The sequence below is a fragment of the Pituophis catenifer genome, unplaced genomic scaffold, assembly GCF_029215685.1.
Source record: "Pituophis catenifer annectens isolate HBS135680 unplaced genomic scaffold, rPitCat1.0.hap2 SCAF_6, whole genome shotgun sequence".
In the NCBI taxonomy this organism is placed as follows: domain Eukaryota; kingdom Metazoa; phylum Chordata; class Lepidosauria; order Squamata; family Colubridae; genus Pituophis; species Pituophis catenifer.
Window position 1 is genome coordinate 51,511,033 of NW_027256886.1, and position 20,148 is coordinate 51,531,180.

General features: G+C 32.1%; 1 protein-coding gene across 2 annotated transcripts in view; it reads left to right on the forward strand.

Annotated features, from left to right (window-relative positions):
- ATRNL1 (attractin like 1) overlaps positions 1-20,148 on the forward strand; it is a 478,418-nt gene that overhangs the window by 89,095 nt on the left and 369,175 nt on the right. Inside the window, exons 13-16 of one of the 2 annotated variants that reach the window (XM_070944958.1) lie at positions 5,248-5,372; positions 9,916-9,922; positions 15,318-15,446; positions 19,537-19,706. In XM_070944958.1, the coding sequence (XP_070801059.1) occupies positions 5,248-5,372; positions 9,916-9,922; positions 15,318-15,446; positions 19,537-19,706 (431 nt within the window). Of the gene's footprint in view, positions 1-5,247; positions 5,373-9,915; positions 9,923-15,313; positions 15,447-19,536; positions 19,719-20,148 lie in introns of both variants that reach the window. The other variant, XM_070944957.1, reaches the window with a different exon arrangement.

Below are 20,148 nucleotides of genomic sequence, written 5' to 3' on the forward strand. Positions count from 1 at the left end.
TCATGTAAAGCTCACATTATAAAATCATTCTTAAAATAGCATTTAATGTCTGTATTGGTATATAAATTGGATCCCTTAAAATATTATTACTTTGGATCAGCATTATTCTATAGAAGCCATTTACAATTTTTTTGCTGAATTAAAATTTGAGTTTTATTTACCTCAGATCACTTTTTAAAAAAAAAGTTTTATTGATTTTTTTCTTTCTCATACATATTTTATGAACAGAGTATTGACCGAATCATATTTTATATAACTTGTCACATCCAAATATTTACATATTTACATATTTCAATTTCTGCCAAGATATTCTTTTTCCCACATTTTTTATCTTGCCTTAGTATTTCCTATACTTATTATATAAACAGTATCACCATCCACCCTTCAAATCCTAATTTCTTAACATTACTTCAATTAATTATCTTATCCATTGTTAATCATACATATTCTCTTTTAACTTTCATATTAGTTCATTCTTCATCCTAGTAAGTTTAAGTATACTCAGGGTTGCCCTTCTACCATTCCATCTCCTTTATTTTAAAACAATCCTTCTTTTCCTTCTCCTCTCTTTTCCTTCCTTCCCTTCTTCTATCCTTTTCTATTTTCTTCTTTTATTTACCTTAGAGCACTTTTTTGAAGTTTATTCAACAAGTCTTAGCCGTTTATTTGGCCTAGATTTTATTGATATTTAGGAATTTCTACAATGGGTTGAGGAATTGGGTTAATTTTATATTTTTAAGAAGTTGAAAGAGATTGATGAAATTGATATTAATTATATATGCAGCATTACAATATAGCAATGAATCTGGATGTTATGTTCGGTAATAATGAAGACTGTCTTTAAATAATATGAAATTAACTATATCCCTAATTTATATCTCATCTTGAATAGTAACAATTTTCAAATATATGTATTTCTTTAGCACATACTTCTTCATTTACTGCCTCATAAGAATTTAACTTATGCTGCGTTGAGGAAAGTTTAGAATAGTGAACTGTATTATTTAACAATTATCTTAACAATTTGATGTTGTGAAGTACAACATTCTGGTAATATTTCTGAATAGCATTTTATATCACAATTCAGAATGTACAATTCAGAAACTTCAAAGTTAAGTTTATGAAAAATGAATAAATGTCCTTATCTTTAGGCATAGTTGAAATTTATATTGCAATTCTTTAATATGTATATTAAAATTTCATATTGGATACTATAGTGTAGTTAGAATTCTTGAGACGATGCTCTTCTAAAATTGAATGCCTTAATTACAGATTTTTTAAGTTTTTACCCATAAATATATATCTAGTGAAATGAAATGCTAGTAGTCTACATTTTGAAATAATTAATACCATTTTATGTTCCAAATATTGCCTAAGTTCATATCAGATGCAAAGTCTTTATGTAGTCAGTTTTGTTTAAGTATACATTGGTGAAAGAAAGATCTTTTAAAGTTATTCATAATCCTGGAATACAGTGACCTATGATATTGTTTTGGGGCTGTTTTGCATCAACTGCTTACTTCAATACATGCCAAAACATTTCAGCTGGATTAAGGCCAATCCACTATTTAGGATGGTTGATGTGCTTCGTGAGCACATATACTCATTATGTATAACTGAACAGTCTCCTGGCTACTGGTTTTCTCCTGTGTTCTGAGTTTTCTACAGGCACAGGATCCCACCCCCCAAGACAAACCCCTGAACATTCCGGTTGCCCCTAAATTCTGAAAAATAGAATCTCCTTAGGCATTAAATAGTATATATTCTCTAAAGAATATCCAAGGAAATTAAAATGGATTGGTATTTTGGGGTGGTACCATTAATAAACTTTGTGAGCAAAGAGAATAAAATCCATTTGGAGTTTATAACTTGCTAAGCAGTTCAGCAATGATTGTTATAAGTCTCATACTATCTTCACTGTCTAAATGCTTTCTCCAATTTTGATCTTGTTATCACTTTGTAATAGAGGTATGTGGTCTGATCATGTACCAATAGAAATATTATTTAAAAGTGTCTTTTTTCCTATGTTGCAGAACATAATTGTGTGAATTCATGTGTCTGCTTGGTGAAAATTAATAAAGAAACATAAAATTGTGTTACTCAGTTGTGGTGCATATGTGTGTCTTCTGGGGTTTATTTATTTATTTAGCACATGGTAATATTACATTAGCCAGGAGATTACATTGCTAATACAGAGTAGCAGTTTGGCTGCCTAAGGCTGCCAGCCCTGTTTGGTTCATGCTCATGTGCTTTCCAAGATGTGCCACAGGGGATGAGCTAATTCCACTCCAGAAATTAGCCTAGACTACTGGCCTTTCTGCAGCATCATCTGGGGCCCTCTTCCTATACTGAAGCCACCTTGCCAACGGGTATCGTAGTCGGGAAGGTGCAGCACAAGCAGGATTCTTAATTGTCCGCATGAAGCACCAACTTGATTCCCGCTGAAGTGGTACCTATTTACTTGCAAATAACATGCTTTTGAACTGCTAGATGGCAGAAGCTGAAGCAAGCGATAGGAGCTCACCCCAACACACAGTGTTAGGACTTGAATTGCTGGAACAAAGACCATCTCCAGCATGTTAAGTCATTGAGTTACTGTGCCTCTTTTTCTTCTAGGGTAAATATGTGAGAGAACAGGTTTGCAAAGGAAGGAAAATGGAAAATGGAATGCTTAAAAGGCTTCAGCCAATAATTCATAATGGGAGAAAGCCATTTAATTTCATTATATTTATGTAAAACGTGTACATTTTATGCTGCATGCCATGTTTATGTATGAGTGAGTCATCTTGTAATGGATTCATTCTAAGTGGCATCACAAATGGTGAATTTCCTGCACAGTTTTTCAGCTCAATAATATTCAACTTCTGTATGTATCTTAGATATATACCCATCAGTATAGAAATATTTTTATTTTTTTGATTAGAGTTAATAAATATTTATATACTATGAATATTTTTCCAGTTCATTGGCTACAAACTGGTATAGTTGCAGGCAGTACAGAAAAAGATGAAAACAGAAAAATTGAACATTCCAGTACTGTTGCTGTTGTTTTAATTGTACAAGTCCTTAGAAATTAAGTTCAAGCTAAAATAAGAAATGCAAATAATATGACAGCTTTATCAACTTTCATTTTATGTGGACTGTCAAGGAAATAAATCAAATGGATATGTTGAACATGAGCAATAATAACAATAATAGCAATAATATGAATCCAGAAAAATTACATGAACATCTGGAAACAAACATTCCAATCTGAAAGACGAAAGCCCCAAGTGTTTCAAAAGAAAATGTGCTGAATTCCATAAAAGAATTTGTGCAACAACAAAAGTGTCTTTAAAACTTATTATCTAGTGATTTATCATATAGCAAAAGCAGGTGAAGCTTATATTCTTGCAGAAAACTTGGCTAAACCATGCAGAAAAGATGTAATAGAATTCATGATTGGTCATTTTTAAAAACAATGAATATGTACCACTGATAATGATGTGTAAAGGTTATGTCAATTTTTTTGTTACAAGGAACTAATAAAACAAGTAAAACAGAACACAACAGTGTTTCCCTTTCAAGCAGATGAGTCCAAGTTTCAAGTTTAGCGATCAAACTTGTATATTTGCTTATGTAGAGTCATTTGTTGAGGAAGAGATGCTTATTTGCAAGTCTCTGCCTATCAGAACCATGGGATCAAAAACATTTACTTCTATTATGAAGGAGCATAACATTCCTTGGAATTTGTGTAGCAGTATATATACAATGATGGAATAACAGATGTAGTTGATTGTAATAATGTCAAATGCTGTGGCCTGCATAGAAGAATAGCTCCACATATTGTCATTCATTGTCTTTATTGTTATGTACTTGCAGAGAAACATATGCCATAAGAATTCAATGTTGTACTCAACAGTTAAAACTGAATTTTGTAAAAGCAAAATTTACAAAATTCAGTTTTAACTGTTGAGTTCAATCTTGAATTCATCCTCTGGATATTTACTGTGCTATGTAAAGAAATGGGGAGCCCGCATAATTAATGCAAACTGAAAGATGGCTGTCTTATGGAAAAATGTTGGTATGGTATGGACCGCAAGTTCAGGTTATCTGAGGTACTGTCTCTTGCCGGTCACATGACCTGACCCACTAGAATGGGGAGGCAAGAAATATTGTGGGTCCTGTCCCCTGAGGTGGTACATTTAACAGGACCCACAGGAAGAGCCTTCTCCGTAGAAGCACTAGGTGGTTTTGTATTAACATACAATTAGAATTTATGGTTCTTCGGTTTCTAGCTTGATGCCTTAACTGCTACATCATACTAGCTTTCTTATAAGTCACAATACTGTAAGATTATAAATCATTCTAAAAGTTCATAAATTTTTTCTCACCTCAATGTCATGTTCTCTTATCTCAATGTCATGTTGCAAAACTTCAACCATGATTTCTAAACTATGATTTTTAGTTACTCTTTCATCACTTTTTTAAGTATTTCTACACCATGTTTATGAAGCCATCTAATATGATGAAACCCATCTGAACAATCTTGAATAAATCCATCCATATGTTAAATTAAGGTTTAATATAGTAAGTGAACCCTATGGCAAATAAATAAATAAACTGATAAGATGCTTTAGACCTCTACAGTCAAATTTCCATCCAACTAGGAACTTCATTGTCTGCTAAATTGGCATTTGGTAGTATAAGTTTAATGTACTAATGCATTTGTTGCAAAAATAGGATGAGATAAAAAGGCCCAGTAAGATGATGATAGGCTTCTTGTTTACTTTGTATGTTCTGCATGTAAGAACATACAGATAGTCCAATATAAAATAAAATGAAACAGAAAAGATCTTAATTTTTCAGATTTAAAAATGTATTTTGTGTACAGTAGCTAAACTTTTCTGTGATACTTTAATAAATTAATGAGTAAAGAATGAAAACTCCATGAGTAAAGCAACAAAAACTTATAAATTGTATAGAAATTATTTTTTTAAAAAAAGTTGTTCTGGGAATGATTGTTTGGTAAACCTAAAACTAGAAAAGTTTCCAATAGAATATGTGCATGACTGAGTTTAAATGAAATATAACTTACATTACTTGCTTTTTATTAAAGAATGTTAATCTTAGACTAAAAGTTGCACTTACAATTAATAGTACAATAAATATTGTTTATAGCAACAGTTAAAGATGTGCAAATTAAAAAGCATGACATTCTCAGTCTCTCATGTTGATGTTTTGTGACACTTTCCATTTGTCTGATAGCCGCAGCAGATGACAGATGTTACAAATATGCAGACTGTGCCAGTTGTACTGCTAATACAAATGGCTGTCAATGGTGTGATGATAAGAAATGCATTTCTGCAAACAGTAACTGCAGCATGGTGAGTGTTGATTAATACATTGTGGTTTTGTTAATGGTTCTGCTTTGTAATCATTAGCTTGCTCTTTGGTGCCATCAAATGTAAATGTCATATTAAAATCAGAGTTTGATAATAATGCTGAATTAACATCATACATTAATTGCAAATGTATTTAATATAATTGAAAAGAGAAATAATGAAACTTGTACAGCAGTTATTTCCCCATTTTCCTTGCCAATAAAACAAAGCACTTAAACTTGAAATAATTAATTTAATAACTTAATATACTCTGAAGCATTCTTCATATCTAACCATTTGGGAAGTATGAATCATAATCATGTAGAGGCCTTTTGGCTGTTTTCCTCTTCTTCATAAACTATGCTCAAATTTGCAAGATTAGTGCAGGTAAAAAAATTATGCATGTTAAATAATCAAAATATATTTATCAGAATAAAATAGATGTTCATAACCACTTCAGTTTATCAGGAAAAATTGTTCATAATTAATATTCAAAATGTTTCTCAAATTAATGCATAATTAATGCATTGAAATAATAGAATCGTCGGGCTGAAAGGGTCCTTGCAAGTCTTCTAATCCAACCCATTTTGTATTTTGGAAACCAAAAAGAGATACAATATTGCAAACACAGTCTGACAAGTACTGCATAGAATGAAACAATTGATTCTTCTATTTTTGACATGATATCTCTGCTGATGCAATCCAAGATTTCATTGGCTCTTTTGGCCAACTTGTATACAGTGCTAGTTGACACTTAATATATGGTCTATCAAGACACTGATATTTTTCACAAAAGTACTATTGCTGAGCCAAGTAGCTTCCATCTTGTAGCCGAACATCTGATATGTCATACTTTAGTGTAGAAACCTAAATTCCTCACCACTGAACTGCATTATCTCCAAGTTGTATCATCATCTCTCTAATATATATGCAAATATATTTCAAATTTCGATAAATTTCCTTATTTGTCATTAAATATGTCATAAAAATGTCATAAAAAATGTTGTTGAGCTTAGAATAGAACCCTGAGGTACAATGCTGACAACTCTCTGCTTTTAGATTTAGATCCATTAAGGACCATGTATTGGATATAGTTGTTCAACCAACTGCAAATCCATTCGATACTCCATCCATTTTACATTGTTTCACTTTATTCAGAAGCACACTGTGGTCAAGGTCTAGGTACATTATAACCAAAACATTCCCTTGGTCTGCTAATCTAATTACTTTGTCATACACATAAAGTAAAATTTTTCTGGTGCAATCCATGCTAGCTGATAGTAATCATCTTTTTTTCTTTTTGAGGGCTTGTAAATCCATTGATTGTTATCTTTTCCAGGATTTCCCCAGGTTTTGATGAAAAACTAATTGATATGTAGATTCCTGGATCAACATTTTCTTTTTAAAAAAATAAAGGTTGGAACTATTTTGCAATTTTCTGGTACTTCCCTTATACTTCAGCAGTTTTCAAAGATTAAAGTCAGTGATTTTGATATCACATTTTGCAGTTCCTACCCTCAAATGTATTTCATCCAGAGACTGGATTCGTTCATTCAATTCATTCAAAGCAGCTAGCCATTGTCTCAACATTTCCTTATCTATTTTGACCTGACTTTTTTTTCCATGCCGTATGGGACAGCTTATAATTTTCTTTTGCAAACAGATAAAAACAAAGTATAAATTAAGCAGTTTAGCAGCTTGTTGCGTACCCATCTTAGCATGTTTTCCAAACAGAAGATCTTTCATTTCCTGAATTTCCTGTTCTCTGAAACCTCAAGAAAAATTTAGAGTTGTTTTTAGCATTCTTGCATGCCTCAGCTCATTCAGAGTCTTAGCCTTCCCATCTTTACAGATTCAGATAATTTCTTGATGTTCTGTTTGTACTATATGATCCTCTTTCCATTTTTTAAACTAATCCTTTTTGTATTTCAACATAGAGAATGATTTATATAATTAACCCGGTCTCATCAGCTGTTTCCTGATATTTTCCTTTTTTGGGGTTTAGTGTTTGGGCCATAATCATATCTCTTCCCCCACCCCGAATTTTCATTTCAGGATTTCTATCCTACTTTTTCATTTGTCCCTACAGAATACAGTTGGTCTTATTCTGAAGAAATGTATAGAACTGCAAAGAAATAGTTTTTTGCCTGCAATGTGGAATGTAGAAGTAGTTATGATATGAATTGGATGTTCTTCTTGATGTTGCTGGTCTGTATCTCCTAAGTTTTCTCACTGTTCTCCATGCGGACGTAGGTTATTACAAATTGGTTCAGCATTATCTGATGGGCCTTCGACTGTCCTACTGTTAGTATAAATGAATACGTTAATAAATAGAAAGATTCATGAGGATAAATTGCAAAGTTAGATCAGGAACAATTTGGAGCATTTGTGCAGTTTGCTAATGGAACTAACTATCTTGTTTAAGAGATAGTGACTTCTCCCTTGAGGAGAATGTTCAAGCAGAGACATCCATCTTTGATGATTTTTTAAATTGAATATCTGAATTATATTAGGTATTGAATTTAAGGCCAAAGTAGCATAATTTAATATAACTCTAGAGTTTAAAGAGTCTGTATATTTAATTTTGAATATCAACAATAGTACCTTAATTAATACATTTTGGAGATGCATATTTTGTTCAGGTTAATAGCTTGATTATTAAATACAGTAGTCAGGACTGACTTTACAATAATAGTGTATATTCTCAAAGCAGTGCTTGCTCTTATTAATACTATTGTCTTTTGTTTTGATATGACATTAGAGGCATATAACATTGTTTTTAAGAAGATTTTTATGCTGTTTAGTTTCCTGAATTTAATAAGAGAGTATACTTAAACCTTCCTTCCTTAGACACTTCTTACCACCTTGATATATGTTCCCTTGGGGGGGAAAAACATGAAAATTCTTATCAACAGTGATGGACTTTACTTATATGTTATCGGTGGCATACAGTAGTGCTTTTGACAGAAAAATAAAATTACTTGTGATAAGGCAAAGTCTCAGAAATATATAAGAATACTGTGGATATTTCTCTGAGTCGATGAAACCATTTATGGGTATGATAACTATTTATCTTTAAAAACACACAAATATTGGAAAAACTGCATTTACACAAATACTTAAAAAAACAACAACTTCCAAATAGCAGGTTATGTGATTTTTCATATATGATGTTTAGAATAGAGAAGGTAAACAATCTAGATAAGAAATGAAGAAAGAGAAAGAATATTATATTATATATCATTTAAGGCCTGCTAGGCAAGGACAGCTGGATAACAAACAGAAATTATAGTTTAGAATTTTCCCATATCATCTATTATCTTTATTGAGAAAGCAATGAAGCTGAAATTTCAAACTGCTCATGAATGCTAAAATGCAGAAAACATAGTTGAAATGTAAATGTGCTAGAGCTTACCATCTATCACATTAACACAGAATATGGTACAACCAGATTTCTTGCAAATTTAGTTTGCCTCTGCAAACTAAATATTTTCATATTTTCTTTGATTCCTACTCTTATAATTCTAAACATAGAAATTCCAACCAGTTATGTGGACATCTTCTATGCTTTTACTGACAATGATTGATTCTTCCTGGACAAGTATTTCTCTAGATCTACAGCAGTGGTGAAATCCAATTTTTTTTTACTACCGGTTCTGTGGGTGTGGCTTGGTGGACGGTGGGCATGACTTTGGGGGCATGGCAGGGGAAGGATACTGTAAAATGTCCATTCCCACCCCACTCCAGGGGAAGGATGCTGAAAAATCCCCATTCCTCCCCACTCCTGGGGGAAGGATATTGCAAAATCTCCATTCCCACCTCACTCTGGGCCCAGCCAGAGGTGGCATTGCCAGTTCTCCAGACTACTCAAAATTTCTGCTACCGGTTCTCCGAACTGCTCAAAATTTCCGCTACCGGTTCTCCAGAACCTGTGAGAACCTGCTGGATTTCACCCCTGATCTACAGGTTAAAGAAGGTTTTCAGAGGAGTTATAGTTACTGCTAATTAGTAGAAACTGTACATATATCCTTCCTTCCTTCCTTCCTTCCTTCCTTCCTTCCTTCCTTCCTTCCTTCCTTCCTTCCTTCCTTCCTCCCTCCGTCCCTCCCTCCCTCCCCTCCCCTCCCCTCCCCTCCCCTCCCCTCCCCTCCCCTTCCTTCTGCTAAGAAGATGAAACTGAAGTTTATATGTCAGGACATGTTAATGATTTGCCGAAGAAAATATCCTTGAAATTTAAGTGGAAAATAGGTAACGCAGGTACTTTGTTCTTCATAAGCACTGTCGTAATTCAGAGTTATGAGTAATAATAAAATTATTTACATTATGAAACTAGATGAAATTGGTGCTTTTTAACAAAAGTCTGTTACCAATTATCTAGGCTCATATCTTAGTTGTAAGATGAGAAACCATTACTAAAGATATACAGTGTTTGAATTTGAAAAAGTAAAGGTCCTTTGGATCCTGCATGGGCATCTTCTCTGCTATTGGTTACTACTTAAATATATGTTGCTATCTCCGTAACTCAAACACATATTTTCCTGAATCCATACAGGTACCATGTGGACACAGGAAAAGGCACAGCTTCTTTAAGGAGCAGATGACAGAAGGTGCCCATGTCATCTGAAGTACCTTTGCCTGGTTGAGATCTGAATACTGCATACATTTTAAAAAGTCAGTTTCTCACTCACATAATGTGTAATGTTGAAATAAATTATAGTTGTGATGGCCTGATTTACAGTGTATGCTAAAATAAATGTATGGATTCCTGATACACACTGCATTACAAGGTAACATATGTCATTTCAGCTTAGAAAAACTTCTTGTGTGTACTTTGTCATTTTTCAATAGAACTATTTCTTTTCTCTGAGTAATTCTACAGGATCATATTTGGTAACTTCAAGGGACAGTATATCTTGTTAAGGGACTGCAGGATTCCTCTGCAGTATTGAATTATCTCTGGATATAATGATCAAATATGTAAATACAATCTTTGCAAAGTTACTCTTTTATTGTTTCCATTGGAGCATAAATTATTATCTAATTCTTAATCTTACCCCATGTATATCTTTGAAGTTAGCTTCATTAAACTTCTGAGAACAGCTGTGACTAAATGTTGATGAAAATAACCTCACCAATTAAAGGCCTTATCTGGAAGCCATTTTACAACTCCAAATATGTAGCAAAACATCTGCAGTTTACATGAGATACTTTTCAACTATACATAGAGGAAGATTTTCACTGATCTAATCATGCATGAGATCCGTAAGCCCCTCTTTATCTGTTGTAGTACAACTTGAAAACTGTGGTATAATAATGAGATCCTTCCTTCATCACTTATTTATAACACATGTAATAAGTGAAATTACTAATTCCCTTATAAGAAATATATAGTAATGAATTTCTTCTGCAGATAATTTTCAGTGAAGTTGCAATTTCTGTTTTGCTTTTGTAGAAGGCAGAACTGTAGAAAGCAGAAAGCTAGTAGCCAGGAGCACTGTGTGAAGCGATTCAACAGCATCGTATTTTGCTAATGCAAAAAATGAAGTTGGGATGGCAATCTACTTGTTTTAGTAACCCAGAACTGAAAAGAGAAGAATATTTGAAGGTGTTCACTGTTTCAGATTAACCCATATGCCTCTTTTTCTTTTAAGATGCTACATTTAAATATTGAAGCCTTGTCAGCACTGCCTTATCAGCTGTCCACAGACAGAATGGAAAGGCAAAGATGAAACTATGTGACTACATTATCATATAAATATCACAACATATATTCGTATCAGTGTTGGGATTAAGTATATAAGGGCATATCTTTGATGATGCCACCATAGTTTTCTGAAAGTTCTGCCATTTTATCCGATATAAAAAAGGCAAGTTTCAAAGTGATTTAAGCTCCAGTTTTGTTTTAAGCTTGATAAATATAGCTTCAAATTTGGATAAAATACTAAAACTAGACCTGCAGGTCTATGGAGCTTCAGAGAAAAAAAGAGAATCATCTACAATTTTTTTTAAAAATAAATCTATTAAAGATTATAATCTCATAGTAAAAATTAATACAAACTAAAAGAGTAGAAAAAGTAAAAAGGGCAAAGCAAAAGAAAAAACAACAGAAAGAAAAAAATAATTTAGTAAAGAAAAAGGAATGAAAATAAAGAGGTTTCAACCCTTATCACAAGTATATACAAATTTAGTAACTTTTCACCTCTTTTCACTTTACAACCAATAATGTCATTTCAGTACAGTTTCAGCAAAAGTCTATTAAGGACTGTCAGTAATAACAATATATCTTTTTTTAAACCCTGATTAACTAAACCAATTTAAAATTAGTGACCACTTAGAATTAGAATAGATTATGATGGTGTTCAATCTTAGGCAGTGACAGATGTTTCTCTGTCAGAGTGCAAAAAGAAAATACCTTCTGCAAACTCCAGGTAGGCATCAGGAAGGGCATCCAGCCAGTAAACACTCAGCTCCATTCAGTTATCTCGCCTCCACCTCGATAAAAGGGATTACGAGTAGTAAAAGAAAAGAAAAAAGATCTGATAAAGAAACAAATAATGCACAAGAGTCTTTCATGATAACTGAAGAAGAGCCATGGCCTTTCTAAATAGAAACCTTGCCCAAGATTCAGGAAATCATTGCTTGATGGAAGAGGAAATGTGAGAAAAAAGTACTGCTCCTTTTGTTAGAGAGAATGGTTATGTAAGTATCTTAGAATTGTTACAATCTGTTAATAAGTATCCAGGCATTCATTGAAATCCAGGAAGGAAGTAATGTCATTTGTAGGATTAATAAGCAGGGGAATGCTTAAAATATCTAGAAAACTGGAACGAACAAGAGAAACCACAAAGTACTATAATCAAGTTGAGCCATTGTATATACATCTAGAGCTTAAGGGAATTAACTAATGAATGCAATAAACCACCAACAATTACTTTTGATAACTCATAGAAAACAGGAAGGCAATAGAGATTATGAAGGAATGGAAAAACAAATATTGTTTCAAACTTTATCAATTACTTCCACATAATACGAACTTCAGTAAAGTAATTCTAGAGTCACAAAGCGGCTTCAGTTATGGCTCACTTTGTCTTCAGTACCATTCCAGAAATGAACAATACTGTTGGGAATGAAACACAGATGCTGGTGTCTATTTCCTTGATAGTCCTAGACAGCTATTTTAGCTCCCTATGTTCAATATAGATTAAGGTGATTAGCAGTTAGATACAAATATAAAATAAAGCCTGTCTCAGAAGAAAATACAATTCATCCTCACTATTATATCTTCCTTTGCATGAATTAATATATCCATCCTAAACCTGTCAATCTGATATGTTATATCAATTTTGAATTTATTATTTTATTTCTACTGCAATCTTACTTATTGGATTTGCATTTATACTAGACTACCAAGACATATCCAAAAAGTAATTCATACCATGAATATAAAAGCAATACTTTTATATACAAATTAGGAACAAGGCTTTTCCGTTTTTTAAAAAATATCTTTTAAATGTTTTTTTAAAAAAGCTTTGGATTTTTCTACAATCAGAAAATTGTATCTCCAAAAAATAGAAAAATTGTGAGCTCCCTCCTCCTATTACTTTTACCGAACACTGTTTGCTACCATATGGATTCATTCTCAGGAACAGCTAAAAACTGTTCAGAAATTTGACATTGTGATAATTATGTGTTAACAAGGAATATTAGGTAGAACTGTTATTAAATGAGCAGATGGTGCTTACTTGCAATTTAAAATTCATTATAATGTACATATCAGGAAGGATTGTCAATAATGTATAATGACTGAACCAACTTAAATGCAAAAAGTATAAAAAAGGTTCCTAGAATTTATCGTGCATATTTTGCAGATAAATTTTGTGTTGCTTTGCAACTTTTTGTTCCAGATAATTTGTTTATATATACTTATGTGCTGTTGTCTTTTCATGTTTGTAATTACCTTGTTGGCCAACTTTGAAGGCTATTTCTAGATTGATCTTAATAACAGAGACTTTCATTTTATAATCTACAGCAACATGCTACTTGGTTTAGTAATTGCTTAGAATAGCATAGGTTCTATTTCTTATATTTGAAAATTATATTTTCAATTAGAAGGGAAAGAGAAATGGTTAGTCTACTCTTATCAAGACTGCAACAATGACATTTTTTTCTTCACAGGGACTTCACATCCCACTCCTTTTTGTATAGATGTTATAGCCAGTGAATTTTTTAAATGTTGCTACCTTGTTTCTTTTCTGTGTCTATAATCATTTTTTTTTGTCCTGAGCTTACTGATTTCCCTTTAACTCTTTCTCAGATCCTGTGCATCTTAATTTTTCTGTTCTTGCAATTCTCACTTTTTTCTCCTCTAATATAGAAACACATTTACCTTTCATTAATTTATAAAGGAAAATGCATGTTCCAGTATACTAGCTAAAATTGGAGATTACAACTGCCTTAATCACCAATTCCAATTAGCATATTTGCTGTATGTGTGTATCAAAAGGCAACTGGACTTCTTGTTTTTGTTTGGACCTTTCACTTCTCATCCAATTAACTTCTCCTAGTAATAAAAGCCTTTCACTTTATCCTTTTTTACCCAGATTTCTCATGAATATTTTTAATCTCTTACTTTAAACCATTATGTTTTATTTCCTTCTTTCCTTAAACCTAATTTAAAAGGTTAAATTCCACTTTTTCTATCTTCCCACCCCTAGCATGTCTCTCTCTTTTGTATCAAGGCATATATAATTTTTATGCCTTCCATAATAGATCTGAAACTAATATATATTTCTTCTGCCTTGACATATCTTCTTCTCTTATCCAGAAGTTTTTAATTTACTGAGTCCAAAATGTCTGTCAGCAGACAATCTTTTGATCTAGTTGCTCTTTATGAAGGTTTTTATTCTTCCAAATTTGGAGTTAAAACCTTTATTGTTCTTCTCCTTCTGACAATGTTGGGAAAAGTTCATTTCATTACCCAGAACTGTCAGTAGCCCAAAGGGAAGTCTTGTGACACCATTTGGCTAGCAGAAGCCAAGACTGGGCCAATCTTGGAAAAGTGAGTTTTCTGAGTTGCTTCTAAAACCTAAAAGGGAGTTTTGCATAAAATCTCACAACCTTCACTATTATTAACTTCTATGAACTGAAGTTTAGCACTTATTGAAAGGACTAAAATGAATTATATCATTAGGTACACAAATGCCTTTTTCATAGAGAACCACAATTTGAATTTTATGTATGTGACAGAAAGGGCTGTGCTGAAGTTGGTCTGAGTTTGCTGTTACTCCCCACATTGTCCAGCATATATGGGAAAGTAAATAAATGCACAATTTTTAACCATGTTCAGACTATCTGTAGTTATTTTAAAATTTGATGAATAAATAAATAAAATTTCCTTTTTATTTATATTCATTCCCTCAAAATAGCTGCAATAGGTCTCTTTGATTACAAGAAGAAAAGCTTCCTATCACCAACTTCCTGGCTATTTTATGACAATGTGTTGAACCTGTTCTTCTAGTGAATTATGGCTATGTAGGTGTTTTAGATATTCTGTTGAAATTTGGATGAAGACACATATGGAGAAATGTACAGATAAAGATCAGAACCCAGAGTGATAACTCCTGCTTTTCTTGGTAGCAGCTGCTTATTATTGTTGTTGATGATGATGATGTTATTGTTAATTTTTTGCTCAGTGTGTGTGTGTATCTGCATGCGTGTGCACAGACACGCATTCATATGCCTTAGATCAGTTTTTGACATCTGGTAACTGTCTGAACAAGTCTCTGCAGTTTTCTTGGCAACTTTTTCAAAAGTGATTTACCATTGCCTGCTTTCTATGGCTGAGGGAGAGTGAGCAGCCTGAAGTCAACCACTAAGTTTCCTTGTGACTTTTTGTTATTTTTCCTTCATTCTGAAAATTAACAAAATTTGTACATGTGCTTATATTTTAGTCAGTGAAGAACTACACCAAATGTCATGTAAGAAACGAACAGATATGTAATAAATTGACTAGTTGCAAAAGCTGTTCACTAAACCTCAATTGCCAGTGGGATCAGCGACAGCAAGAATGTCAAGCTTTACCAGGTAAAAAGAAAAAAAACTATTTCAATATAATATTTTAATACTGTAATATTTAATGACACATAATCCTGCTATTAAAGAAAGAATGGGCCAGTCAGATCAGGAATTCAGATTATTTCCAATTTGACAAAGACAACTCTGATATTAAATATTCAGTGTAATCAGTACAATAATAACAACAGTGGACCCTGTGTGTGTGTGTGTGTGTGTGTGTGTGTGTGTGTGTTGTGTGATTTAGTCATAGTATAAATTATGCCATTTGTTTATCAATGTAAATGATGCAAATTTCTCTAAGTAAGGTCATCATAACTTTTTTGTGTGCTTACTTCTTTATGTACTGCTTTGAATGCAATGAACATAGCTCCTACTTTTGCATGTCTAGACAAATGTGTTGTCTCTTGCATCCAAGTCAAATAAATGGGATTCCATTAAATTCATTATATTTGATTCAAACATAACTACATCTTTCTGGATAACACTTCAGTAAGTTCCAAAACACATATTAACTATGTTTTCTAAAGATTATGCATGTATGAAGCACAGGTAGCTTTTTTGACTGAAAATCCCCTTATTAAACACCTTACTTTCTGGCAACTCTAGTCCATTTTATGTGTTATTATAGTTTTATTCTAGTCACTATATTAGTACACTTACTAATAACCTCAAAAAGGATTTTATTTTTGTTCAAAATAAAAGTGAGAAAAATGTAATAGTCTGTAAAATATAATACAAAAGGAGATGCACAAAAATGAATCTATTCAGTTTTGTGTTCTCCAAGGTAACTGAAAGGTAGGATAAAAGAGTAGGACAGAAGGTTGAAACTGATAGAAAAATGGTTAAGGGATGTAATGTTATTATGATTTGAATTTAAATTTGTAGGCCATAAGAACTTTATCCTAGGCTATTGAAAGAAGAAGCTGAATTCTTTGAGAAATGATAAAAATGATATAGTATAACTTTATTGGAGATGAGCAGGTGTTTTTATTTTCAAAGAGAAGACCAATGAAGAGCTACTGATATTCTGATATTTAAGAATATAGTAGACCAGATTGTAAAGAGCTTGATCTCTAAGCACATTGAACATATTTCAGTAATTAGCAAGTGTCAGTGTGTACTCTTACATAATTGCACTAATTTATTTAGAGTTCGATCTGTTGCATTGGGTATATACTTTTTTCCCTTAAAAGCATATATAAAGCTTATTATATATATAATGGACATGATATGTTTAGTAAGTTTTTTTAAAATTTTTTTTATTTTTTAATATAATAATTCCATTTTCAATTAAACAGTGTGTCATCCGAGTACAAATAATCAAGATTTACAACAATATTCATTACATTAACATTAATTCTATAATATTAAAATGATAATATTAAACATAATAATCATAATATTTGCTTCTTTCTCTTAACATATCTTCTTTATTTCACTAATCTTTTTCTTTTGTTTTCCTGTTTCTAACTTCCCTTTTTGTTATCTAACCATTGATAAAATAAGTCCCATGTCATATAATATTCAGTTTGTTCTTTCTCCTTAATTGCTAGAGTTAGTCTATTCATTTCTGCACATTCTAATATTTTCCTGACCACATTCTCATTTGTGGGGATCTCTTCACTTTTCCAATTTTGTGCAAATACAATTCTAGCTGCAGTTAATATATGAATAATTAAATATGCATTTAATTATATTTACTATATTTTGGGGGTAAAATCCCCAACAAGAATTTCTGGTTTTAAATCAATATGCTACTTTATCATTTTTTTCCAGCCCCGCATGTAATTTTGTCCAATATTTTTTTACTTTTGAGGATGTCCACCACATATGATAATATGACCCAGGTATCTGTTGGTAATTACAGCATTTAGCCGGCTTATCTTTAAACATTTTTGCCATCCTTGCTAGCGCAAAATGCCATCTATAAAACATCTTATATAAATTTTCTTTGTATGCAGTTGACATTGTTAATTTATAGTTCCTATCCTACTGTTTCTGCCATTTATCTAACTCTGTTGTATAACCAAAGTTTTTTACCTATGCTACATTGTCTCCTTTACTTGTTCTTCCAATTTCATGCCTAATAAGTAGCTGTATGTTTTCTTTATCAATTTTTCTGCTGTTCCTGTTAATATCTTGTCTAATTCTGTTAGTTCATTATAAAAACCATATAGTTTAACATCTTTCTCGTATCTAGAATGTATCTGCACTTGTGAATACCATGCCATATCAATTCCTCGATCGCTCAATTCTTGTTCAGTTTTGAGTTCTCCCTTTTCATTCAAAATATCTTTGTACCTAACAGTATTTTCCATATTAATAACATTTGGGTGAATCAGTGCTTCCATTGTTGAAAGTCAAACTAATATCCTCAAGTAATGTTCTCTATCTTCTTCCACACTAACAATAATGCATTCTTAATATAATGTCTTTGAAAGTAACCCATGTATTTTATTTTTCCCATATCACAAGAAGGCCTGCCAGCCCAATTGCAAATCATGCCCCTCCAAAGTAAATAGTTTTGTATTCCTCAATACAATCCATTTTTTCACCCCATGTGAGTACCGCAGCCTGATAATACAATTCCCAATTTGGTAGACCAAAGCCGCCTCTATTTCTCGAACCCTTCAGCGTTTTTAAGCTTATTCTTGCTTTTTTCCCTTGCCAGATATATCTTAATATTAGTTTATTGAGTTCCTCAAAGTATTTTTTTCTAATTTTATAATAATTGTTTGAAATAGGTATAGTAGTCTCGGTAATATATTCATTTTTATTGTAGCTATTCTTCCTATCAATGATAATTGTAGATTTTTCTCCAAATCTGCTTTAATTTATTGCATCAGTTCATAATAATTATCTTCCTTAATAGTTATACATGTTGCTGTCTGGTGAATCCCTAAGTATTTTACTTTCTTAGTAATCTGTATATCTATTCTCTTCGTTAATTCTTTTTTCTGCATGTCTGTAAGATTTTTAACTAATATCTTAGTTTTCTCTTTATTTATTTTCAATCTTGCTACTTCGCCATATTCCTCTTTTTTTTTTTTTTTTATTAATTTAGGCCCTGATTCTTGTGGATCTTCCAGAATGAAGACTAAATCATCTGCAAATGCCTGTAGTTTATATTTTTCCTTTTTTATTTCCATACCTTTTATCTCTATGTCTTATCTAATATTTCTGTTTAATACTTCCAGTGTCAATATGAATAATAGTGGAGCAAGGGGCATCCTTGTCTTGTACCTTTTTTAATGTTAACCTTCTCTGTCATATCTTCATTTACCATCACGTTTGCTGTTTGCTTATAATATATCACCTTACTCATGTTAATAAATTTCTCCCCAAAATCCATATCTTTTAATTGTGCTATCATAAATTACCAGTTCACATTATCAAATGCTTTCTGTGCATCTAGAAAAATCAACGTCATTTGCTTCCCTGGATGTGCTTCGTAGTACTGCAGTGTATTTAAAATTATTCTCATATTGTCATTAATTTGTCTCTTAGGTAAAAATCCATTTTTATTTGACTGTATAAATTGATTTAAGAACCTTTTTAGCCTTTCTGCTCTTATAGAGGCATATATTTTATAGACAGCATTCACTAAGGATATCAGTCTGTAATTTTTTATCTGTTGTAAATCTGAATCTTCTTTCAGTATGAGAGTGATATATGCTTCCATCCATGAATTTGGTTCTTTCACTTCTAGCAATACTTCATTGAACACTTCCAGCACTGGTATACTTAGAGTATTTTGTAGGTTGTTATAGAGTTCTGCTGGTAGACTATCTGGACCCGCTGTTTTACCATTCTTTTGTCTTTTAATTGCTTCTGTTAATTTCATCATTGTTATACGTTCACCTAACATAGCTTTCACTGTTTCAGGTATTTTAGGTAATTCCGCTTTTTCTAAGTATTGTTTTATTTTATCTTCTGAAACAGTCTCTTGATCATGTAATTTTTCTTAGTAATTTTAGATCACTTTCTTTGTTTAATAAATGTTTAGTAAGTATTTTGAAAGGTGATTTATTTTGCTGTTCAAAATGATTTTTTTTTAAAAAATTACAATTACTTTTAATCTTGTGTAATTTTTTACTAGCTCACTTATGTGGAGAAGGATGGAATCATGTTGGAGATGCATGCCTTCGTATAAACTCCAGTCGTGAAAACTATGACAATGCCAGACTTTATTGTTATGGCTTAAATGGGATTCTTGCTTCACTAACAACTTCCAAAGAGGTAGAGTTTGTTTTGGATGAAATACAGAAGTACACTGTCCAGGTAACTTGAATGATTCATAAGTATATATATAGTGTAGAGTTTGGGTTTATTTTTAGGAAATAGTGGTGACAAATCATAGAAACAAGTATACATTTTACTCAACCAGATATCAATTATATGATGTACATAGGATCCGCTGATGTATTATGTAGTTGAAGTTGATGCTTAAGGATTTCTTATTTTTACTATTCAATATTAAAATGAACTCTTATGTTCTGCAATATAAATCTGATTTCCAGTTTTTAAAAATTAGTAACAATATTATTTATATAATTGAATCCAAATCTAGAGAAGTAATTTTTTTAAAAAAAATAAATTTAATATCACTGCAATGTTTGCAATTAATCAGTCAGTTGATATCATTGGTGGCATATTGTCATTGGTTTTATCATTTCTGAAAACATTTTGGTTGCATTTCCTTCAGTTAGGT